General features: G+C 35.3%; 1 protein-coding gene across 1 annotated transcript in view; it reads left to right on the top strand.

The window, feature by feature from the left end:
• The window catches only part of CDH12 (cadherin 12), an 875,493-nt gene that overhangs the window by 683,081 nt on the left and 164,931 nt on the right, over positions 1-27,481 (top strand). The window contains exon 4 of the mRNA XM_081825789.1: positions 26,692-26,986. Within this exon, the coding sequence (XP_081681915.1) occupies positions 26,692-26,986 (295 nt within the window). The remainder of the gene's footprint in view (positions 1-26,691; positions 26,987-27,481) is intronic.

Below are 27,481 nucleotides of genomic sequence, written 5' to 3'. Positions count from 1 at the left end.
TGTGGACTGATTTTTAACAATTAAAATAACAATTCTAAAATATAATGTTTATTTTAATTATATAAATTCATATGTAAATTTTGAATGCAATTAATTTTTTTAAAGCTTTACTTATTTATTTGAGAAAGAGAGAGCTACGGGGAGGGGGTAAGGGAGAGGGAGAGAGAAACTTAAGCAGACTCTGTGCTGAGTGCGGAGCCTGACACGGGGCTCAATCTCACGACCCTAAGATCATGACCTGAGCTGAAACCAAGAGTCAGACACTTAACCTATTGAACCACCCAGGTGCCCCTGAATGCAATTAATTTTTAAACCATTAATCTATACTTTGATAATAGAGTTGACTTTATTGAGATAAAAACCAGCCAGGACTATAAACTCTAGTAGTCCTTTAAAATAAAACATATTTGAAGAAATGGTTTTGTTTTCCAAACTCTAGCTTTTTAAATTTGGTTAGCATTTATAAAGTGGTAAATATTGCACCCTCTTTGATAGTATGTGAAATAATGAGATTTAAATTGTATATAGAATATTAATCTTTGTTGGCATATTTGTTTATTTTATATTTTTTTCAGGAAGGGACAGTGTCTTATAATTACATATAATTTAACAGAATGAAATAAAATAAAATTAATTGGAGGAGGACATCAGAAAAGAGGGAAAATTAGAGTAAGAAAAATTCTATGGAACCCAGGACTAAGTTAGTATACAAAATTCAAGCCAGAAAGAATTACTTTCTAGAAGTGGCTTCACGTGAAGCTTTAAGTTTCCTATTTATCTGCATATGGAAAATACAACACAGTTACATGATCAGACTTTCCAGAAAAGTCTGATACACACACACACATACACACACACACACACACGATTGTTCTTGCTCAGTAGAAAGACAAACTGTTCCTTTTAGATAGATAAGAAAATATCCCCCATTAAGCTTTTTTTTTTTTTAAAGATTTTATTTATTTATTCATGAGAGAGAGAGGCAGAGCGAGAAGCAGGCTCCCAAGGAGCAGGGAGCCCGATACGGGACTCGATCCCAGGACCCTGAGATCATGACCTGAGCCGAAGGCAGACGCTTAACCATCTGAGCCACCCTGGCGCCCACTCCCATTAAGCTTTTTGAAGAGGGTACCCAGGATTGAAAAAAATGACCACCAAAAATATCTTTACAGTTAAGAAAAAAAAAAAAAAAGTCCTTACAGTAAAAAGTCTGGTAAGTTTTAAAGAGCATTTTCTTGTAATGTCCTTCCTTTAGGTCTTTGTAAAGGCATTTTGCAAAAGCATTTCTGTAAGATCTCGATTTTATGTGTTAGAGGATTAATGTTCTAGGCTGGTCTGGCTTAATCTAAAGAAGAATTTCCAATATCCAGAGGAAATGGTGGGCCTGCTGTTTTTCCGGAAATCCTTCTTAAATGCTGTTTATCTTCACTGACCTTTCCATATGTAGTGAATAGAAGCATGCTTGTGGTTATTTCCCCCTGAAAAGGAATTAAAGTTCAGCGAGTCTTTATTGTGAGTTAATTGTAAATCATATATTTAAAAGATAATCCAGGACCTAGTAAGTACACATTTGTGAATTGAAGGTCACTGCACCTCTGCTCATAGGGAAGCTTCAAAAATTCCTCAGTAGTGAACGTTCCCTCAAAGGCTATTTTGGTTTTTTGGGTTTTGTGTTGTTGGTGGTGGTATTTTGTTTTGTTTTGTTTTGTTTTGTTTTTGGTTGCCAAGTGATCCTTTATGGAAATATTTTTCTCTGTAGTTCTGAACTAGCTGGGCATTCCACTGTACCACTATTGATGCATCTACGATGTCAGAAGGGTGGTGGCCATCAACATGGCAGACCCAGATTAAGCAGTCCCCAGGATCTCTTTAATGGTTCCAGAGATTTCTCTGGCTAAAAACTGCTTCCACATCTGTGGAGCAATGTTGACAGTCACATTTGATAAGTTCTATTTCCATGGTGCATAATGTTTTTCTGCTTCTTTCTGTCTCTTGGCGGTTCCTTGAGGGCTTTGATACTCAGGGCAGAAGCAGAGGGTACCACTTCAGTCTGGGCCTGTCTGTTCTGTGTGGTCGGGGTCACTGTAACCCTCAGACCCCTCCAATCACGAGTTGCCTCGGCGATGTCATCACCAACCTTTTTTGGAGACAGACCCAGGGGGCCGATCTTTGGAGCCAGGGCAGACAGGGCACTGACTTCCCCACTGGAACACCTCAGCTCTAGGACTTTGATCCTGTTGGGTTGAACCTAAGTGTCATGGGAGGTGGCATGTTGGAGGCAGCTGGTGTCAGATAAACCTGGATTTGGGAGGACTGAAAACCATTACACCTTCACCTCCTCCCAGCAGAAAGCCAAAAGCCCCTCAAAGGCTTTTGGCACATGAAGGAATAGGGAGTAGACCCTAAAATTCTGAAGCAGAAAGACACAAAATTTTATATTTTCCCTATGGGGAAATGGACACCCATTTACTTATATATATATAAGTATATATATATCTCTCTGTCTCTCATGAATAAGTAAATAAAATCTTTAAAAAAATAAATTAAAAAATAAATAAATAAAAAAAAAGAAAGTTCCACCCCATAGAAGGAGATGGAAGATAAGCATGCCTGTCTTAGAAATTGCCCTTTGCGGAGAAGGGAAGAGAGGTCTCCCCACAGAATACTTATTCATGGGCTCTCTTAAAATTCAAGTAAAAATATAAACTTAAAAAATTGTCTCAGGTTGGAAGTGATCCCAGATACCTGGGACAGGCAAACCGAAATCACCTGTTGAATGTTCCTTAAGCTTGGGCCTCGAAAATTCTCTGATAAAGTTCTAAGGATATGAGTTCCTAACAGAAACATCACAAAGCACAAACAAGTCACCATGAGAAAGTTTATGGAAAAAACAATGTGTGATTGAACCAGCAGTGGTTATGAAACTTGACAGTTTTAATATTGAAAACACATTTTAAAGAGCTTGTATATTACATGGCAGGCAGAGTTCTAAGTGCTTTAATAACTAACTCCTTCCGTTATCATTTCTACCACATAGTCCACAGTATATGTTGCATGCGCATAATGTGCCAGGGAACTGTGGGAACATAGCCATGTGGGGAACACAGCAGTGAAGAAAACAGAAAATCCCCCGACTTCATGGGGCTTGCCTTTGAGTGAATACAAATTCCACATTGGCCGCTATTTTATCATTCTATCCCTTCCTGCCTCTCTTTCTATCTCTCTCTCTTTTTATTTCTCACCACACACATACACACACACACACACACACACACCACAAACGTTTCCTCGGCAACTGAACATAAATAAAAAACATTAGCAATGATAAAAATCTAGAAGAGCCACAGCATGACATCCCAATATGTCCAACAGGTGTTGGAAACCAGCCCACACTTTCTCTACAGTCTGGCAACGGTGTGATCTCGTATAAATGAAAGAAATCGAGGGAGAATTTCTAATTTACCAGTTATCTTCTCCCAGCTGCCTGGTTAGTCCTCAGTATTTTCAATGTGTAATTCTATAAAGTCATTCTTTAAAGATCCTCAACCTACCATGCAACAGTACAATTAAGAGAAAACAAAGTATTTATGATTCAGAAAAGATTGTTTTCTCATCTCTAGATTTTGCATGCCAGTTGATGCAAACACTAAAATGTCTCATTTTTCCAAAGTAGGAATGGTAGAGGAAGCGATTACTACTTTGTGGTCAGTGTGTATCATCTTCATTTTATATTAATGCATGAGAAGACTGAACCCAGTCTTTGTCTTTTATTACCATTATTGGTTTCCTTATTTATCTCTATATACTTCATCTCATTAGATTTTTCCTAATCGATCTAAGAATAGAGATTTTTCTAAAATACTAAATTCCATGAATTTGAATGCAACAAGTTGTTGAAGCTGTTTCTATTCTCAAAATGAGTTTATGATTCATAGACCAATTTTTCCAGTATTAAATAATGCAAGAGAATACAACAGATAATGATACTAACATCAGTAATAATAACAGACACCATTTACTGAGAGATTAATGCAAACTCATTACTGTGCAAGCCCCTTGTATGCATTATCTATTTTAATAACCCTATATGCTAGTTATTGTTAGTGATCACATTATACAGATGAGGGCATTGAGAAATAGAAAAGATAAGAAAGCTAATGGAGGTACTAAAGGATAGAGCCTCACCCAAAATCTGACTCAACACCCAAGCTTTCATTCCTTAGTTTGTAAATATTACATCCATAGGTCAACTTACTAAAGCCTTGAGACATGCGATTCAGTACCCCAGTGTTGTCACATTTAAATTATGAGTAATATTTATGTTCAACAGACTGGAACTTAAAATCAGAAGCTGAGATAGAGGGTTATTTAAGTGTATTAATAAGGATTGAAGCTGTGAAAATGAATAACATCCTGAGAAGGCATTTCTATTAAGAAGAAAAGGTGGGTGAAAACACAGACATGAGTTATCCAGTAGGTGGGAAGGGAGGAAAGCCTGCAAAGGGAACCGATGAGGGCATCAGACAGGTAGAAGGAAACTCAGGTCAGAAGCCAAAGAAAGACTATTTCAAGGAGAAAATGGTAAACAGCATCAAAGGCTGGTATAAAGAGGGCTGCAAATGTTTCCATTGGATTAAACCAGTCTGAGCACATAGATAATCTTACAAATGTGCTCAGATGAAGGGAAAGGACTGGAGGTTCTAAGTGAGCTGAATAGGTTTAAAATAACCATGACAGAGAGTGGGAGAACAAGGTGAGTAGATGCACAATTTTAGGTTATTTACAAAGAAACTTGGAGTAGGGATCATAGATTTATTCATTACTTCAAAAAGTATTAAATAATCCCAGTGAGCAAGGCACTGTTCTGGGTTTGAGGCACATTTGGGTCTAAGAACAGACAAAATCTTCTATTCACTTTGAAATTCAGGTCTAGCAAGGTGACAAAGAAACAATGAGCACCACGTTAGCATTGTAAAAACCGTTAACACAATGTGTTGGAAAGGAACCAATGTTATTTAAGAAGAACAAGTAGGCCAGAGTTAGATCAGGAATTCAAACTGAGAATGTGTTCTACATGAACATAAGATTGCCAAATATACTTAAAATTTTTGTGATATTTGAGCGATGATATCGACTGGAGCAAGTGAGAATTGGCCATGTGGATATCTGGGAACAGCACTCTAGGCAAGGGAATAGCCAATGCAAGTTCCTTGAGGTGCAGTGTAGTATGGTTGGAATCCTGGGAGCAAGGGGAGAGTCATAGGAGCTCAGGGTAATGCAAAAGTGGGAATGGGCTGTGAGGGTCAGGTAACAGAGGGAATTGAAGGTCATTGCAAGGATTCAGCTTTTACTAAGTGAAATAGGAGCCATTTATACCGCTGACGATATGCACAGTCCCTCACTTTCTCCGGTAGTGTTCTGTCTGTGGATTGTACCCACAGAGAGCTGGCTTCACAATTGGTTTTGACAGTTGCCACAAACACAGTGACAGAAGGATTAACTTTTGACAGATGTCTTATGAAAATGTAGGACCATATGTTCTCAGTTTGATATTAAACATAGGGAAGAAAAGAATAGGTGGAAGAAAGGAGGGAAAATGGACTGGCTGGCAATTTGATGAGGATGTTTGCAGTCCTCAGTCACTGATGCAAAGATCAATATGTTGCATCAAGATCTGGAATTTGAGATTTTATTCAGCATTGGACTCTCCTGGTTCTTCTTAGTGAATCATTGTGATTTCTAGAGCTAAATTACTACTTCGAGGTTCTGGGAAAAAGAGGAGAAAAAAAGAGATAATTCTGAACCAAAAATGTCTTACTAGAACCAGAGGCTTTAAGTGTTTTATTTTAAAAGGAAACTAAATATACTTCTGGAATTTGGTTTAGAGTAAGAGTAAATCTTCCCCCCCCCACCCGGCCTACTGGCCATTCACTCATTCATTTACTCAGAAACAAGGAAAACATTTATTTACCTAATATGTATACAGAATTAAGATAAGTGTTGGGAAACATTTTCTTGAAGAAGCTTTGTGGAGGATAATAATGATGTGGTCAATAGAGACAAACACAGCAAAGACATGAGAGTGCACTAGAAGAATTGGGCAGAGCTTCTAACAGAACACAATATTGGATGAAGATGATTTGCCAGGTAATGTAAGATTGCTCATAATATTTTGATTAGGAAACCCATCTTTCAGGACCATACACCAAAGGCAAATCAATATGGCAGCCAACTCATTGTTCTTAATTTTGTTCTGAGTAAATATTAACCAAAAGAGAGAAGAGATAACTATGATAATGTGTTACTTATATGGAAATACACAGACAACACTTGTTAAGAATAAAATCAAACTGATCTACAGAATTCAGTAAGAGTAAACTCTTTTATTAGAAATAAAATAAACTAAAATGTATTCTCATGTACCTTGTGCAGCTAAGGAAAATTTGTGTTTCTTTGAATGGGTAGAGAAGAACTAAAGTTGCTGTATCCTAGATCTACTGCTCTGACTTCGAGCTGATTGGATAATACTTTTCTAGAAAATCAAGTCCTGATTTATGATTCACTATTCAAGTTACTTCTTTAATTATTATCTCCACACTTATCTTCCATGTTGTAGTAAAATAGTTTTCCTTATTAAGTGTATGTCAATTACCCACTTTGTGAGCCCTGTCAAATGCAACACTGAGATTATTCAATGAAACGATTCTTTCCTGAAGGGTTCAGAAGGATGACCCACTGTGAATCCAATTGAAGCCATTTCAAAACTTGAGTCCCAATAATAATGTTTATTCTGACATTTTCTCCTTGGATTTCCTTATGTAATAGACCCATGACTGAATGAAATTGTTAGCTTCTAGCTTGCTGGGGCTATAAATGGAGTATTTACTTTGAGTGTTAATAATTGGCTTATAAGATTGATTCAGTTACTTTGGGGTGCCTGGGTGGCTCAGTTGTTGAGGTGTCTGACTCTTGATTTTCGCTTGGTTCATAATCTCAGGGTCATGAGACTGAACCCTGCATAGGGCTCCATACTGCGCATCGAGCCTGCTTGGGATTTTCTCCCTCTGCTGCTCCCTGCCCCAAACCTCCCCGCACCCCCGCCCCGGTCTCTCTTAAAAAAAAAAAAAAAATCGATTCAGTTACTTTGATAATGGGACAGCAGTGCAAGAAAAATAATCACATTTTAATTAACAATGAAAACCTACTGCACTTACTAATTCCAGTTAAATACACCTCAGATTCTCTCCCCAATTCAAATATTATTCACATGAATACTTGAAGAAAATGTGAAGATTACAGTTATTTTAATACACATTTAATATACATGCATCACCCTGAAAATGTTATATATTATATAAGGCAAAGGTTATTCATAAATTTATAAAAACAAATTCCATTTTCTGACTGGCAGTAACGTCTTTTAATACTCATGTATAGTAACCACACAGGTATCATTAAAATGAAAAATACTGGGGCGCCTGGGTGGCTCAGTTGGTTAAGCAACTGCCTTCGGCTCAGGTCATGATCCTGGAGTCCCGGGATCGAGTCCCGCATCGGGCTCCCTGCTCGGCGGGGAGTCTGCTTCTCCCTCTGACCCTCCCCCCTCTCATGTGCTTTCTCTCTCTCAAATAAATAAATAAAATCTTTGAAAAAAAAATTAACTTTTTAGGCATATATACACTAAATCAAAAGCTCATTTTTGTTTAAAGATTTTCTTCAACTACATTACTTTTGAAAGTACAATTTATAATGTTCAAAACAAGGCCAATTAGGCCAATATCCATAAGTTATAAATGCATTCCAAACTTTTTCTTAGAGCACTCAATAAGCAAGTGTCTCTATTTGTATCTATTTTGAGACCATTTTCAGAGAATCATACTTTAGTCAGGAAATCTGAGCTTATAAAGATGTTAATTACATTGATTATTTTCAGTATTACTGTGCACACTGAATTTTGTCTCTGCAGGCTACTGAAATATTTTATTTCATTATGTGTCTCCTGGCTAATGAAAACATGTGAAAGGTTATGGCCAAATTTTATATAATATTATGTATTAAAAGAATCTTCATATTTGCACTTTCCTAAAATACTACTTTTGCTCAAACATATTAGTTACAGATACTCAAACATACAACTTAAAAATAGATAATTGGTAATTGGTTTGATTGGATTTTAACTCTATAGCAGAATGGATATGGAGAATAAAGCCAATAAAGAACTAATTATCTTATATTTAAAATACATGTTAAAAATATATATCTTATATTTTGTTATAAAATATAGTTAAACAATGAAAATAATATTATTAAAACACAAGTTTTGAGTCTTATCTGATTTGCATCAAAGACGGTAGCCCTGTATTTTAAATGCAGACAGTTCCTCTTAAATTTTCTTGCCTTTTCAAATTCTTTACAAGCTGGTTGTTTCATTATTTATTAGAGTTCAGGATAATGTTTTCTTTACATAAGGTATTTATTTAGGAAAAAAATACAACAAAGAATGGCTCAATCAAAAATGTTTATTTTTCATGCTCTATTTATCAATTGAATATTTTATAGAGTAAATTAAATCAGTTTAAGAATATGTTTTACATAGATGTGATTCTTTGATTTTTACAAACATAAATACTGTTGTATGAAGAAAAATATCTGCTAAGTCAGAATGCATGGATCAGAAATCCAGTTATAATCTCTTAAATAAGTAGAGATTTATTTTTCTTGTGTAAAAAGAAGCCCAGAATTGGACATCTTGGGTCTGGTATAGCAACTGCAAGATAGCATCAAAAATGGCCTTTTGATTTCCCAGTTCTTCATCTTAAGCTTTCTGCTTTCTTCTCCATGCTCATAAAATAGCTTCTGTGTGCCTAGTCTTTGTGTCAGCAAGACATGGAAAAGATGAAGGAAAAAAAGTAGGAAAGATGCAAGAAAAACAGTATAAGTACAAACCGATGAGTCTGTGCATTTAAAACAGTTTTCCTAAAAACCACAAACATTGCCTTCAAGTTTATCTCACTAACCTGGGTGGAATCCCATATCTACCCTGCCTCCAAGTTATTGGAGGTGGGCATTTTAAATAGGCAAACTGCTAGTCAAGACACAACCCATTGATCATAGATTTTATTAATTTGGAAGGATTCTATTAATAAGGAGAAAGGAGATGGATATTGGATAGACCACTAGCAGTGACTGCCATACTCATTATCAACTTTGCAATCAGATCCCAAAAGGCTAAGATACCATTAAAGAGATTGGTAAAAGGATCAGTTCATGTAGCTTCAGGGGCATTAAAGGTAGCATATTTCACGGTCTTTTATGATTTAGTCATTTACTGAAAAACTTACTGTGTAATCATGGACTGAATGCTGCAATGATTAAAGGTGGAAAGTGGAAAGTGTGGAGTCATTTACACCTGCATTTGTACTCCCTATCTTCTAGGTATGTAGGATTGGGCAAGCTATTGAACATCTCTTGACATTTCTTTTCTAACTTATAAGATGGGAGAAATTTTAGAGTGAGCACATTATTTTAAATGCAGTAGATACAAAATTTTTAGATGACTTATCATTTTTCTCAAAATTCATGTAATCAATAATGATTTTCAATGACTGAGTAAGATATTCAGGAGAAAGAAAACTGAGTGTCAATGACATTTTGACTTCTTTTTTCTAGTAATGTAAGTAAACAATTCTGAGTTAATGACTGGAAAATCCCACAGAAGGTGGGCACCTGTAGTCTTGACTAGCAGTTCCAAAGAGATGCCTTTAACTGATATTGTTCACTAATAGTAAGATTTATCACAGACATTATAGAAGTCATTTAATGGCTACAGTGCTCTTTGAGACATATTTTGGGAATATATGTTTCAGGCTGCTGCAGTTCCTTTCAGATCAAATCATATTTCTTGTGAAGATAGTGTAGTGTTAACTGATGGATCATGAAACCTGAAAGGATAGTTCAATGGGTTTGTATTCTGAGCTGGAAAAAAAAGAAGTCAATTTTTATTTGCTCTTAGACTCATGTTTTGAATCAAATAATATTAGATGCAATGGGACTGTTAGAGAAAACTGCCTCAGGTTTGCCTGTTAAATATCCATGCTTCATTTTTAAGACCAGGATAAAAGTATATGACAAAAAAGCATCTAGAGATTATTGAACAATGATTTTCTCATGGTGGAGCAATAGCTCGGCATTAATTGATACCTGAAAAAGAACTGATGAGTCTCAGCTAAGAAAACATAATAAATAAAAGTTAGTTTGTTAGAAAAGAAAGAAAGAAATCAATAGCTACTATTGTTTTAATAAAGGAATCCCTGCAAGATTCCTGTTGAAATTGTAAATGGGAGAAGCACTTCAAATCAAAGTACTGTGAATGGAACTAGAGGTCTGTTAAGACCCCTTTTAAGATTGTTTAAGTATTTAATTTACTATATGTGATGTTTTAAAATAATGTGTTAGATATGTATAAAATACAGTGAATATAATATTTTTCTTTCTTTATATATGTCCTATTTTGAAGGAAGAAATCTTTTGACTTCCTCTGAGAATATTGTGCTGGGTAATGTACTAAAGGATGAATTAACTTCTCAGGAGACCAACTGTGGTTCATCAGAGACGTTCACTCCAATAACACAAAATAATAGATTGTCTCTATATGTTTAATTTATTTAAGATTTATTTATTTATTTGAGAGAGAGAGAGAAAGAGAGTGCCCAAGCAGGGGGAAGGACAGACAAAAAGGGAGAGAAAGAATCTCAAGCAGACTCCCTGCTGAGTGCAGAGCCCAATATGGGGCTCCATCCCAGGACCCTGAGATCATGACCTGAGCTGAAATCAAGAGTCGGGCGCTTAACTGACTGAGCTACCCAGGTGCCCCAATTTTCTTTCTTTTTTTTATGTAAGAAACTATTTACTATTATTCTTCTTGAAATGCTGGCCCTGGCAATATTTTGTAAAGACTTAATATCAATGAGATTTTATTCAGACAATTCCAAATAAGTAGGCTGATTTTCCCAATATTTTGGAGAAAAAAATGTTTTTGTATTTTAATGTGACTTGATGTTATAATTATGGCATAAAATTTTTAGGTCTTATTTCAAGCAGGGAATTATTTGAGTCCTCTGGACTACATAAAATCGACTTGGAATATAATATGAAAGAGAAAATTCATATTGGTGCTAATAGTAAAAACCAAACACGATTTATGGAGGGGAACTAGAATTGTATTGTCATTGGTGTGTGTGTGTGTGTGTGTCTGTGTGTAATTTTAAAGCTTAAACTTTCAGATTTCATAAAGAAGGAACATTCTAGTTTTGTCCCTTTCCCCCTTATTGACTGTTGTTGTTGCTACATGACTAAATGTTATCATTGTTTTTTGTTTTGTTTTGTTGTTTTTTTTTGCTGTGTGTACAGGTAGTGCTTATTCTAATTAAATACACAGGGTTAGGAAGGAGGAAAATTAACAATTATACAGGACAGTGATGAGAAAGTAAGAGTAAAAAACAATTTTCACCCCAATATTGAAGTTCTTTTCTCCCTCACACATAGGTCTTATATTATAACTTCAATCTATATGACTGAGAGAATTCAAAGCAAGAACAGTCTTTTTAATTTTTTTTTTAATTTTTTTAAGATTTTATTTATTTGAGAGAGAGAGAGGAAGGGGAGCACAGAGGGAAGGGGAGAGGGAGAAGAAGACTCCCCGCTGAGCAGAAAACCCAATGTGGGAGTCGATCCCAGGACCCTGAGATCATGACCTGAGCCGAAGGCAGTTGCTCAACCAACTGTGTCACCCAGGCGCCCAGGAAGTCTTTTTTAAAACTTACTTTTTATAGGATGTTTTCCTGTTAAGGAAACATATCTACAGCCTTCAAATCACTTGTATCATGTAATAACTTTTAAAATTTTTATCCCCAAATTGAAAACATTATCATGATGTGTGAAATCATTGTAGATTTTATAAGTATTCATATATAATCAGGTACATTACTTATTTATAATCTGTTAGCTCAGGAATTTATATTGGTTTACCTATTTGCAGTATAAAGAGAAATGACTAGAGAAGCCTAGCTCTGCAGGGAGTCTGCTTCTCCCTTTCCATCTGTCCCTCCCCCCCATGCTCGCTCGCTCTCTCTCTCTCTCTCTCTGTCTCAAATAAATAAGTAAAATCTTAAAAAAAAAATGAGAAAAGACTATTAAAAGTACATGTGTTGGACACCTGGGTGGCTCAGTCAGTTAAGTGGCTGCCTTTGGCTCAGGTCTTGATCCTGGAGTTCCCAGGATCGAGTCCCACATTGGATTCCCCGCTCAGTGCGGAGTCTGCTTCTCCCTCTGTCCCTCAGCCTGCTCTCATGCTCTCTTTCACTCTCTCTCTCTCTCAAATTAATCAATAAAATCTTGTAAAAAAGTACATGTGTTATTTGACATTTTGATATCTATTGAGAGAGAGAGAAAGAGAGAGACTTGTGTCCCTATAAAAAAGAAAATTGTACTCAATGAACCAACTATACACAACTATTTATTGTGTGTAAAAGTAGGGAGCTGAGAATCTTTTTATATTCAAGTGGCATAATTCCAGTTATATCATGGCTTTTCTAGCAATTTATCACATAGTTTCCCATGGAGAAATATCACTTTTAGTCTTATCTATCATTGTTTACTTCAAAACTGTATAATGTATAGTAGACTATTTATGGGCAAGATAAATTATACTGCAGCTTTAATTTTTCAGGTTTATAACTCTCACTTGTGACATAGAAAATGAAAAGATTTAAAGTCCATTTCAAGCATGTAACTATAATTTCATAAAATTTTATGTTCCACAATATATAATGTGTGATAAAAGATGTGAAGTACAGAAATTATTCACCAGTACTGCCTCATGACTGTGGGTTTGGGGCCTTTTAAGTAGGGTTAAATGTTCGAGGGAAAGATTCCCTTTTCTTTATTGCAAAATATACAAAATAGTTTACAGTGAAATTAAAAATAAAATAAAAAAGAAAGTGCATTATTTAGGCTAAGTCAGGACACCTGAGTTTTGTTTCCATGCTCTCAACTTTTGAGCAATAATATACTAGACAAGTATTTCGATATTCCAAGCCCCAGGCTCCTCATTCTCAATGCTAAGGAGGAAGGGGTTATTAATGATGTCAAAGAAGATAATCCTTATAAAAATAATCAGTACATTTGTATAAATTATTCAAATAGAAAATATTAGTACAATTATTAATAATCAAATGATCCCATTTCTTTTTATTTATATTCTCAACACACATACCCAAGTCTGATAATAAAACTTATGTCTGCTACTTTCCACTGCATGTTATTTTCCCTGTGTTGCTAATGGAGCTTGAAATTGATGGAGTCCTTTTTAATCCTGGCATCAATCTATATTCTCCATCCCTGATACTTTTTAGTGCTACTGACGTTTCCCTCCTATAAATGCCATAACACATTTACGTATGAAATCTTGATGAAATACAGTTGATGGGTTTTATGTTATCTGAAACCATCAGAAAACTAAGGTTTTGTTTTGTTTTTTTTGTTTTTTTTACTTTTAAATGTTTTAAAATTTATAGACACAAAACATTTTGATTTATTAAACATTATAAGGTACCTTTCAGGAGCCAACTCGCCTGAAAATAGCAGCAGAGATTTTCACTGCACATAATGGAAAGAACTCTGGGCAGAAAGTTGGATAACCCGGTTTCTATTCTGATTCCTGTAATTAACTAGCTCTATGATATTGAGGAAATCACTTAGCCTTTCTGATTCTCAGTTTCCTCATTTGTGGAAGGAAATAATTAAAACAATGTTGTCTAAGGTACTTTCCAGTTTCAAAGGCCTGATTTTATGCCATGACAGAAGCCATGCATGAAGACCATTTTTTCTTTTCTTTTTAAATCTCCTTCTTACCCATGCAAAATACACTAACAATGTTTTTGGAATATCTGATCCCAAGTATAATTTGGCTTAATTCTTGCCTGTGAGCAACATAATGGGCAGATAGGGTGATCAGTATCTTCACTTAAGGATTTATGCAATGGTCTGAGTGGCCAGTTCAAGAATCGTGGTAGAAATTGTTCTAGGACACAAAAGATACAGCTTACACATTAGGTAGGCAGCTTTATTCTTTTCTTTCTTTTTTTTTTCTTTCTTGTATGTGAAGGGATATATATCTGAGCTGACTGTTCAAATGCCTTATTATTCTCCTTCCTATGAACAGGACCAATAAATTTCAAGCATCATTAGCAGCAAGTGTGTACTCAAAACTAACAAATGATATGCCAACTTCTCAGAGAAGGCTTCAAGATATAAAATGAGTGGAAATCTTGTTATTTCTGCACGCATAGAGGGATCATAGAAGCAAAAGTACTCAACATTTTATAAGGCAATTAATACAGCCTGTTTTAAACTAAAATGCATTATTTTTGTGTTTTTTTTTTATGTGAGAGGAATCAAAACTTGGAATTAAAGGAAAATTATGCTCAGCCAAAGTGTTTCCCCCAAAAAGATAGGGGATTGGGCTTAGGCAGCAGTTAAATTGTGGTACCATAAGGTTCAAGCGGAGAATTTCAAAAGCGCTGTGTGGATTGCTACTTTTCCAGTGTGCACCTGTGATTCTGAGTTGGGGAAGAGGACTGGGAAGGTACTGCGAACCATGGCCCTGTTTCCTTTTTTCTATATCCTGCATAATGAGTAGCTGCTAAGCGTTCATTGTAAGAAATTCTATGTTAAGGATAAATCCTTAGGATGCCCGGCTTAGAGAATACTGGTAGGGAATGCTATACAATGAATGAGTCTATGCATTTGATTAAAGTTTAATTAACTGTCATTATTTGAATGGCAGGAGCAGAGACCTTTGCCACAATGTAAATGTCTGTACAGAATGAGACAACACAACTCATCTGACTTCCCACAACAGTTTACTGGATGAAAACTCTGCCCTGGATCTTGAGCTTAGCCTACAGAGATCAATTGCTCAGGTTTCCCTTATCCCCAAATTCAGATTGGCAGATATTTCACTTTGACCTAATACAAGAAGCAGAGTTGTTTCAAATTGCATAAAAGATGAAGAGGTAGCAACAATAAAATCTGCTGTACTTTCTTTTTTTTAGATTTTATTTATTTTTGGACATAGAGAGACAGCGAGAGAGGGAACACAAGCAGGGGGAGTGGGAGACAGAGAAGCAGGCTTCCCACTAAGCCTCGATCCCAGGACCTGAGCCTAAGGCAGATGCTTAACGACTGAACCACCCAGGTGCCCTTCCACTATTTTTTTTTTTTTAAATGACTTTAGATGTAGAAGGACAGATTCCCTACCTTTCTTTTTTTGTTTGTTTCTTTTTTTGACTGACAAAAGCAAATTCAGAGTAGGAGATTTATGAGTTCATTCTATGAAGAAAAGTCCAAAGGATTTCAGGAGTTGATGTGATGTTGTCAGAAAGACTCCTTCACTCCTTCCCTTATTTCTCTCATTCTCCTTTTGTATGTAGACTTAATTTTCTCCTATTTTCAAGACACCGCCTTTATGTTGTCCAGGGTATAGGGTGAGGTGGAAACTATCGAGGTAGTCAGCTACTTCTTTGACTGGAAAGGCAGATGATAACATTGGCCAGACCTGCAATCTCTGTCCATAGAATGGTCAAAGGGACAAAGTTAAGTGATTAAAATTATTACTAGATTCAAAGGGTGAATTTGTATGGGATCATTTATACAAAGGAAGGAGCAGATGTATTTACTAGAAATGGTAGAGTAGGGATACACGCAGGGAAAAATTAAACAAGCAAACAAATTAAATAATGTATCAGACAATTGAGGCACTGTGACATAATGATTTATAAGAAATATGTATTTGGTCATCAGATGATGAAATATATATTTCTCAGATATATTTGGTCCTCATCCACAGTTCCTAAAAATGCTCGAGAGCCATAAAGATGACATGAGTGTCTCGTTATTAATGAAGGTGACTTTTGGATCCCACCAAAGGACAAGGGCTGGTTGCAAGGAGGACCAACCATTTGATTAGGGCGTTAGAACTTTCAAACCTACCCCCTGACCTCAAGGAAGGGGATAGGGGTAGGAGGCTGAATCAGTCAAGGGCCAATGACTTAGTCAATCATAACTATGCCATGATGACTCCATAATAGCCCCAAAAAACTGGGTTCAGAGAGCTTCTGGGTTGATGAACACATGGAGACTGGGGAGAATGGCACCCTGGAGAGAGCATGTAAGCCATACCTCCTCTAGGTATCCCTTCATCTGGCTCTTGACATATCCTTTATCATATTGCTTAATAAACTGGTAAATGTAAGTGTTTCCCTGAGTTCTCTGAACCACTCTAGCAAATTAAAAGAACCTAAAGAGTAGGCTGTTGGAAGCTCCAATCTATAGCTGATCAGTCAGAAGCACAGGTGTAGGAACACCTGGGGCTGGCAACTGGAGTCTGAGGTGAGGGTAGGGAGGTAGTCTTGTAGGACTGAGCCCTTAACCTGTGGAATCTGATGCAATCTCTAGGCAGGTAGTGTCAGAATTGAGTTGAATTCTTAGACATCTTGTTGCTGTTTGAGAGTTGCTTGGTCTTGCCTGTGGGGTAACACTACTCCATGCACGGGATTCAGGAACCTTAAAAGAATTGGTGTCAGTAGAGGGATATAACCAAGAAATCAAAATCTCTTTTTAATCAAAAGTCATGATTAAAAAAAAACGAATTAACAATATTAGATTTCTCTAATTACTTATGAGTACTAGTTTTTCATTGCTGCACAACAAATTCCCGCAAATGGAGCAGCTTAAGACTCACAGTTCTGTAGGCAGAAATTTGGCACAGAATAACGGGGGTCTGTGTTCAAGGCCTCACAAGATTGAAATCAAGGTGTCAGCTGGGTGTCAAGTTCTGTCTTGAGGGGGAGAAAATCCACTTTCAAGCTCATTCAGACTGCTGGCAGAATTTATTTCCTTGCTGTAGACCTGAGGTCCTCTTGATACTCCTGGGTGGTGATGTGGGACTGCCCTCAGCTCCTAAAGGTTGCCCCTCTGTATCAGCAATTTTAAATATGACTGCTTTCTTCTAAGCCAGCAAGAGCATGTGTCTCTAACTTCCTCTTTCTACCCCCCCAGGGGGGGAGCGGAAATTTTAAACTTTTAAAGATCTCATGTGATTAGGTCGGGCCCACCCAACATAATATAACTGTAAGAATTAAATTCATAGTCTTCACAGTCCTGGGGAATATTCAGGGAATGTACCCTAATGGGAGAGAAGCCTTGGATAATATGGTAGAATCCTGCCTACCACACCATATTTTGGACTTCAACCATAATTGAGAATTAAGGCTTGATGTGGATTCAATTCTGTATTGAATATGCATAAGTTTTATGATCTAAAATAATACAATGAAGTATGATTGGACCCTGATTAGTCTCAGAAATTCTGTATATAGCTTATCTTAATCAGAAACCAAGGATATATATATATAGAGAGAGAGAGAGAGAAAGTTGTTTAAAGTAGTGAAGGAGATCAGTAAACAAACTTTTTTTTTTTAGATTTTGGAAATAATGCAACTATACAATCTATAATATTCAGGTCAGTTTTAGGAAAATGTGCTACACATACATATACACACACAGTTCTATGGATTCCATGAATAATTAGGAAAATTTAATAACAAAGCAATTCAGTTTCTTCTGAAAAGCAATTAAATTTTGAGAGATTTATTCATCACTTAAGGTCTCAATGTCAAATTAAGCATCTGCTTTTATAATCCTGAATTCCTTTAAAAAAATAACTTTGACCTTTAAAACTGCAATAGCTTGAAATCAGTTTATTTCTCTGAGGCATCCAATAATATATATTTGCTAAAAGCAGTAAAAATTGTGGTTCCAGCATCTGTGAGAGCTGTTTGCATTTTTTTTTTTAATTTTTTTTTTTAATCGCTTACTCTTTTCCTTTTAAAGTCAAAGTCAAAGTGGAACTACTATCTCTTTGGAAGTTTCTTGGGAATTCTGTTTTCCTTAGTGGAAAACGAGTGAACCCTGAGAATGATTCCTTCTTTAATGTGCTTATAATGAGAGATTTTAGAAAAACATCTCGGTTAACCTGTATTTAGAAACAAGATGCAATTTATTGCCTTTCTTACACAGAATAGACACTATTTCTATTTCTCAATAGCACATTGCAATTTAGCATTTTCATACTATTGGGCAAAAAAATGAATATTTCATGTATGAATTATCATGCAAATAAGATAATATTTATGAAACTGTTATAGGATATAACAGTATGAGATATGAATTCTTAACAGTAAAACTGACACGAAACAGCTTGACTCACAATACCAAGAAAGCAACCGGTTAAGTACTTGGATTTATTTTTTCTGCATTTGTGATATTATATTTTCAAAATCCATTTAAAGTAGTTATTATAAAGTGAGGAGGGGAAATAAAAGACTTCAATGAGGTGGCTTTGTGCTTTAACACATAAAGCAATCCCCACAGTAATGCACGCTACAGAAAATGAGTCACCTTCAAACCACCTTTGAAATAAGCAGATAATGTAATTTTCAGATTGTGTCCTTAAGAGCGTTGTTTTATGGAATGCATATCTAGTTGGCCTTTTATTCATTTTGCAAAAATGTGCATGCGTGAGCACATGAAAACACATACAAAGATTTTGTCTGTGCCTCTCTTTTTTCCTTTGCCATACACCGATATGCACATGTCTAAATGTTCCCACACACATGCACATATCTGTTTGATTATTAGTTCTTGTGAGAAGGCACACATGTGCTCATGACTATTTCTCTAATGAAATGAAGTTATTCCATTATGTTTTTAATATAATGGGTTTCTATATGCTTCAAAGCAAATTATGGTATAAACAATGTGTAGAACCTTAGAAAAAATTAATTTTCATCGAAATATTTTGTTGATATAGTAGTAAATTATATTTTTAACATAAATTTTGTTCACTTTTTTCTAGTTGACTATTAATTGTTCCAAATATGTAATTGACACTTAGTATATTATTCAGATGATTTCTAATTATAAATGTAATACCACTTTGTATTTTAAATAAAAACACAAATATAACATGCTTTTTAATTATTACAGTATATGCTTATGAAAGCTTCTGCTTTTTTCAAGCAGTTTTCTAAATTTCCTAATTTTCAAAACTGTAGAAGACAGTATTTTGTTTTTTTCTTAAAGATTTATTATTTATTATTATTTGAAGATTATTTGAGAGAGAGAGCAAGGGGAGGGGCAGAGGGAGAGGGAGAGAATCTTAAGCAGACTCCCTGCTGAGTGCAGAGCCTGATGTGGGGCTTGATCTCAAGATCCTGAGATCATGATCTGAGCCGAAATCAAGAACGAACGCTCAATCGACTGAGCCATGTAGGTGCCCAAAGACACAGTGTTTTGAATGAATATCTTTTTTGTTATGATCCAAATTATTCCCCACTGGACTCCTGTCTCCTTAAAAGCAAGTACTGTTACGTTCTCTATTCTAGTGCCTGGTGCAATCACTAACAGGCAGTACAAAGCATTCTTGAATAAAACTATTCTCATTCATGTGTCCATAATAATGTAACCTGGTTTTGCTCAAACTGTATTAGTATTACAAAACTAATACTTGGGTAGTTGGTCTATGTAGTTCTGACCCAAAATTCTATGTTTATTTGTCTTTTCCTCTTAAGGGAGACCCAGTTTTGAAAGTTAAGGGAGAAAAATGACATTATATGGCTCAAATTAAAAGAGAACTGATTTAGTTGAAGTGCTGGTTGCAAAGATACATGGAGTTAGACTACCTGATTTGAATCTTAGCTTTGTGTCTTTTTGTGTCTTGAGCCAACTCAGTTTCTCTGTGCCTCAATTTATGCATCTGCAAAATTAGGGTGAAAATAGTAGGGTTTGCCTTATAGGGTTGTTCTGAGGAATAAAGTGGTTTTAGACATATAAAACCTTTAGAATATTGCCTGAGAAAAGTAGAAGCTTGATAATGTTTTCTATCATTATTTTGGATCCAATTAGTTTTCTTGTATCTATGAATATAAATTAATGTAAATGGAAACAAATATTGCTATACGGGGCTCATTCGAATGTAAATGGAGAGAAATGAAGGGAAATAGACATTGTGAAATTAAATTCTCTACAGTATCCTCCAAATTTTATGATATAAATGTTAGAATTCACATTTTATGTATGAGGATTCTGACATCCAAAGAAATTTAGTAACTTATACAGTAACATCCAGGTAAGAAGTAACAGGTTTGGGTTCTAACCCCAAATGTGTCATGCTCATGATCATGGATTTCAATTATTCCATGTTTTACATTAGAGGTAAGATTTGGTTCTGTCTGATTTATTAGAGTTATTAGATGCCTATACAAAGAAGTTAAGATAGAACATGTAGCTTTTGAAAATTAAATTTTACATTTTGAACTATTAGAATTTCATGATGGAGGGGCACCTGAGTGGCTCAGTCGTTAAGCATCTGCCTTCGGCTCAGGTCATGATCTCAGGGTACTGGGATCGAGCCCCGCATCAGGCTTCTTGCTCTGTGGGAAGCCTGCTTCTCCCTCTCCTGCTCCCTCTGCTTGTGTTCCCTCTCTTGCTGTCTCTCTCTCTCTGTCAAATAAATAAATAAAATCTTAAAAAAAAAAAAAAAGAATTTCATTATCCTATTTATCATGCTAGCATATCACTGATTAGTTTAACTAAATAAAGCTTCTAAAATATGTAACATAATGCCTGGTATTCAGTAAGGGCTAATAATAAAAACAATAACGTGGAGAAATAGTAACAAGTAACAATAAATTAATGACTGACATCTAACTATAATAATGTATAATTATTATTTAAAATTCATCTTTTAAAATTTATTTTGAATGTAGAATAAATCATACAAATCTATCTAGTACTCTGAAAAACAACCATGTTTGAAATCATGCATAAATTCACTTTCATTTCAAATAGAGATTTCATTACTGAAAATCTGATAAGAATATTTTATTGTCAGGGAATGTTTTGTTACCTAAAACCTGGCTTTGTGAAAAATGTTTTACAGCTTTGGAAATGTAGGGATGAAATTATTTTAACCTTCTCCCATATTTTTTCTCCCAAATCCAGGCACCACGCCAATGACCTCTCAAACTTCTCCAGGAGTACCTATTAATATGTTGTGACACTCTCCAATGATATAATGTAATCTGGGTGAGCTGAAGTTGTAAAATATGACAATCTAAAAGAATAGTTAGGATACCCCTCATATGTAACCACACATGCAGTATTCAAGGAGAAAAAGAAAAAAGAAAGAGAACATCGGATGAAAAGCATATTTTTTCTTTAACAGGATGTATAATATATCCTAGCACATCAGATTTTGTTGCTCCCAAGCATTAAAAATAGTCTTTGTTCTTCTTTGCTCTGCCTTGGCATACCTCGGGGGAGGTATGGGCCTTTTTGAAATGGATTTCTACTTCCTTAAATAGAAGGCGAAATACTTCCAGATGATAAATAGTTTTGGGTCTGTAACCCAGGCAGGGGAGTTCTCAACTCACTTTGGGCTGTTAAAGAAAATTCCCAACCTTGTCAAGTGGTATTCCTCCTGCTCAAATGGCAACAATCAAGCTAGGAAGAACAAATGAGTCCCCTCAGGGAGTAGAACAGAATACAATGTCAAATATTCCTGGACCTTCAGTGGTTTCAGAGAGAAATTTTGCATTACAACCTTATTCAGGCAGAGTTATAGATCATCTTTGGGTCCCATCTTCTTTTGTCGATAAGCAATGCCTCCAACATAATCCAATGCTTTGTAGCTAATACAATGGCCACTGTGATGTTTCTGAGAACAGAATAAGCATGAATGGGAAATTAAGCAACTACCAAAAAGGAAATACTAAGTATTTTATAAGTACACCCAGGAGAATATAGCAAAAGTAGTTTGTTTTGTACATAAGGAGATTATTTCAGCCAAAGAAAAGCACGTAACATTTTCTCATACTAGTTTTAGTTAGTTTATCTGATGGATCTTTATGTAAATAAAAGCATTATAACATTATTTCAAATCACATGCACTAACTGTTGAGCCATCATATTAAACCATTCTGTGGGCTTTGTCATCATTCAAAAACTGATAATGAGTATTACAACTTACATGCCATCATTACACCAAAATTTGCTGAAGCATATCCTGTACAAGGAACCTTTCCCTTGCATTGAATGTGTTTATAGAAATGACAGGCAGAAGATCTTGTAACTCATGTTACAAAGATCTCTATATTAAGTAGTACATACTTTTATGCTGCCACATTTCCTCATATGTATTTTAAGACTAAAAAGATATTCTAAGGCAGAACAGTAAAGACTTGAAACACATCTCAGGAAGTTTCTTATTTCAGCAGACAACTTCAGAATGGAGGCCAGTTCCCTGAAAAAAGATAATGATAGGTAAATAGGTAAATATTAAAATGCATGATCCTTCGGGCGCCTGGGTGGCTCAGTCGTTAAGCATTTGCCTTCGGCTCAGGTCATGATCCCAGCGTCCTGGGATCGAGTCCCACATCGGGCTCCCTCTTCAGCAGGAAGCCTGCTTCTCCCTCTCCCACTCCCCTGCTTGTGTTCCCTCTCTCGCTGTCTCTCTCTCTGTCAAATAAATAAATAAATAAATAAATAAAATCTTTAAAAAAAAAAAAATAATAATTTTGAAGAGGGGCACCTGGCTGACTCAATCGGTAGAGAATGTGACTCTCAGTCATGGGGTTGTGAGTTTGAGCCCCACATTGGGGATAGAGATTACTTTAAAAAAAATTTTTTTTGAAGAGTTTCAAGTGATCATAAAAAATGATCATGTTATTTCATTATTGAAAGTGTTGATTTTTATATCATGTTATATGTATATATAGTCAGAATATTATAAATATAAAAATACACACAAATATATTTTCATATATATGCTCTTTCAGTTATATGTATTTTTTAAAGCAATTTATATAAAAATACTGAATATAACTTAAAGTGTACTGAAACGATAAAAGAAGTTATCTACAATACCCACATCAGGCCGTCATTTATTTAATATTAGAATTGATGTTGGAAAAAACCTATACTTTAAGCTAGTCATTCATGTGCCAGTTCAATCAACATTGGATAACTAATTTTAAATATTGCCTGACAATGCAGGATATTGGAGGTGGTCTCCTGTGAGATATTGTCAAGTAATGAACTGCTCTAAAAATTCTAATCCTCTCACGAATTTTACATTAATCAACTTCATTTCCAGTTCAAAATTTTAACGTATTCTCACATATTTCTTCTGAAGCTTCAATCTCTACAAAATTCAGCTTAAATTAGAAGGAAAAGGTAAAAGTAAGGAGAAACAGCAACTGAATTTAATTTCAATGTTGGATGGAGCTGAAAACACATTTGCTTTTCTATTCTTACGTCAGCTCGAAAAGAAAACAGTTCTGATTTTAGCTAAATGAGGATTTTTTTTTTTGTAACTCTACTTGGATCACATTGTAAAAACCTTAGAATTTTCACTCATTTCCCACAATATTACCATGTATTCTTTTGAGCCATTGGCAAAATGGATGCAGTTTATAAAGTCTTTGCTTTTGCATTGAGCTTTTGCCTGTCTCATATCTTTAGATAAATTTAAAAGCAAAAGCAATACCCACTGTGTTGAATATTTTTAATAGTTTGGGTGAAATATGTAATTTGAAATTCCTAAGTTCAAAGTACATTTATCTACAGCTTGATTTTACACTTGAAACTTCCTGTGCTTCATAAGAGTTTGTAAAAAAAAAATAGGGGGGACATCTTCGTCCTGTCATTTATAGCAATTTTCCTTAGACTTGAGTGAAATATGTGGAAACTTTAAAGAAAAATCGAAATCCTGTACCTCTTTTTGTTTTCTCACTCTTTTAATTGTAACACTTACCCAGGTATCAATTCTTTGTTATGCTCTTATACAAATATACTTTCAGAGCAAATTTTGAAGTAAGTACAAATTCACAAAATGAACACATTCATTTTAATAACATTAATTTGAAGGATGATGTTATTTTACTGAAGTTAAACCAGAATGTTGAGTTTAAGAACAAAGATGTAGCCACTGTTGTGTTTGTTTGTGTGTGTGTGTGTTTTGATTTTACTAATACTAATACACAGAGAGCCTATTCGCAAAAGGATATTTATGTAATTTAAAATATTTCAAAGCTTTTTTGTGTGTGGGTTGAAATATTAAAAAAAATACAGGGGTGCCTGGGTGGCTCAGTTGGTTAAGCGACTGCCTTCGGCTCAGGTCATGATCCTGGAGTCCGTGGATCGAGTCCCACATGGGGCTCCCTACTCGGCGGGGAGCCTGCTTCTCCCTCTGACCCTCCCCCATCTCGTGCTCTCTCTCTCTGTCTCATTCTCTCTCTCAAATAAATAAATAAAATCTTTAAAAAAAAATACAGAACACATTCTTACTGCAAATTTTGCAAGAATGTTGTGCTTATATGCAAATTTTGAAGCATAGCCTAAATGACTATGGACACTAAAAGCTTAACATTTTTTCTTTGGCTGGTTTGTTGACTGGAAGGAGCTTTTAAATGTAAAAATGTGGACTCTGAAATCAGATGACCCTACCCAAATGAGTAGGAATAGGTTAAAACATTTTAGATCAGCATCTGAATAAAACATAGCATTTATAAGTCTATATATGCTATATAATTTAAATATAGTGTGTAATTATATTATTTATAAAATATATATTTGTAAGAATATACATATTCTTAGAGAATTATAAATAATGTAATATTTATATTATATATATACATTATTGGATACTTCATGGATTTCGAAGACTATGGTCATCTTCTTTTAATTCTTGGACTCCAGGGGCACCTGGGTGGCTCAGTCAGTTAAGCGTCTGCCTTCGGCTCAGGTCATGATCCTGGGGTCCTGGGATCAAGCCCTGCATCAGGCTCCTTGCTCAGTAGGCAGCCTGCTTCTCTCTCTCCCTCTGCTGCTTCCCCTGCTTGTTCTCTCTTTCTCTGTCAAATAAATAAATAAAATCTTTAAAAAAATAATTCTTGAACTCCAGTTTGAAAAACAGTGACCTACAGTATCACAGTGATAATTTATCTTCTGTTTGGTCCTCTCCCCTGTGTTATTTATGTGTATCTTATTACATGCTATAATATAATGAATTATAAATGTGTTGAAGAAATTAGCAGAAGTTCAAAACTCTTCTATATTACAAGATTTCAAATATATAGAATGAATGAGAGCAAGTCATTTGTCTGTGAATCTGAAAGGATAATTGGTGATTCTATCCAACATTTGGCTGAGTAATACTGAATAACTCATTGAAGGACAGCCTGTTAAAGTGAAATACTCTACTACACATATCTGAAACCATCTGGTGTGCCAAAACTATCCTCTCCTTTCAAACAAAAAGGTTCAATGTTTTCTGAGTTCTTTTACCTTCTCTCTCACTGAATTCAGGTCATTGGTTTTTTTTATTCAGGATATTCAGGAGGGTTTCTGATTTGGCATTGATGAGCTCATTTATGTTTATTACAACAATTACTTAAAGTGAAACAAATATACTTAAGATTAATGCATTTCATTTTATGAAAATTTTATCCCCAAAAGTGTATAAAAGAAATAAATACAGATATTCAAATTAGTTGTATTTATGCATGCTCATGTATTCGAGGACTGTACTTAGACAATCTCTGTATTACACTGAGAAATAAGATGGATTGACAAAAGGACAAATGGAAGGGTAGATATGTGATCTATATATGAAATGAGTCAAATACAGTTGATCCTTGAATAACATGGGTTTAAACTTCATGGAGGTTAAATCTCACTTTTATGCATTGTTTTCATAAATACATAAACTTATGGTATCAATAAATACAATACAATTACTGTAAATGTGTTTTCTCCTACTTATGTTTACTTAATAACATTTTCTTTTATCTAGCTCACTTTATTGTAAGAATACAGTATATAAGGGGAGCCTGGGTTCTCAGTCAGTTGAGTGTCGAACTCTTGGTTTCGGCTTATGTCATGATCTCAGGGTCCTGGGACTGAGCCCTGCCTTGAGCTCACCCCTCAGCATGGAGTCAGCTTGGGATTCTCTCCCTCTCCCCACCCTCTTCTGCCCCTCTCCTCTCTCATGCCCACTCTCTTTCTCTAAGATAAATAGATAAATAAAATCTTAAAAGAAAGAATACAGGATATGATACATATAACATACAAAATACATGTTAATTGACTTATTGTTTATATTATTGGTAAGGCTTCCAGTCAACAGCTATTTGTAGTTAAGTTTTATTAGAGTTAAAAGATATACACAGATTTTCAACTGCACAGGGGTCAACAACGCTAACCACTGCATTGTTCAAAGCTCAACTGTTGATTAAAAGGTAAATGATAGAATCTCTGGGATATATATGTATATATAAATGTTGACTATGCATTTTTCTACTTTTTTGTGTCTTTAAAATGTTTATAATCAAAAAGTTAGTAAAAAAAAAAAGAAAGAAAAGAACAAGAAAGAAAAACAATGAAAAAGGAACCATAAGATTTTTCTTTAACTTTTCTGATAAAAAATTATACTGCAAGTATTTTTAATATGGGACCATCCCTTTAATGGTGTTCTCTGTCTCTCTGTCTCTTTCTCTCTCCCCCTAAAAGCTGCATTCTGACTTAGATAAAGGAGAGGGCACTGTTAAATACACCCTCTCAGGAGATGGCGCTGGCACCGTTTTCACCATTGATGAAACTACAGGGGACATTCATGCAATAAGGAGCCTGGATAGAGAAGAAAAACCTTTCTACACACTCCGTGCTCAGGCTGTGGACATAGAAACCAGGAAGCCCCTGGAGCCTGAATCGGAATTCATCATCAAAGTACAGGATATTAATGATAATGAGCCAAAGTTTTTGGATGGACCCTACGTTGCTAGTGTCCCAGAAATGTCTCCTGTGGGTGAGTAGGCAAATCAAAATTTTGTCAGGTGCTATGGGGCCTTTTCAACATTTATTTTTTGCAGGTTGATGTAAACATCTTATCTGTAAGCCAGATCATTCTTCCACTACAGAAGACACATTATTTTCATTGTTTTGTCCTTTCTGCTCCATTTTAAATATACAAATAGATACATACATATCTAGGATATATAACATTTGTTCCTATTTTCCAGTCTTTGCATTTACCTGAACGCACAGAATTCCTTTGTAAATAAGTACAAAACTCAATTTGTACTAAAATTCATTGTCATTACAATTCCAGGTGCCTACATAGAGCTAAAGGTAACTACCATACCCACAAATACCAGATAGTAATTCTTGGCTCAAAGTAAATCATCCAAAGCATGTATCGCATACAAGTCTGGAAGTGGTCCAGAAAGGAGTGTGTTGAATCCTTTGTAGCTATAGATAGAGATTCCTGAAGGATGATATTGTTTTCTTTTTTTTTTTTTTT

Source organism: Leptonychotes weddellii, chromosome 7 (genome assembly GCF_054177405.1).
Source record: "Leptonychotes weddellii isolate Sample4059 chromosome 7, ASM5417740v2, whole genome shotgun sequence".
In the NCBI taxonomy this organism is placed as follows: Eukaryota; Metazoa; Chordata; class Mammalia; order Carnivora; family Phocidae; genus Leptonychotes; species Leptonychotes weddellii.
This window is presented reverse-complemented; position numbering and strand designations above follow the sequence as displayed.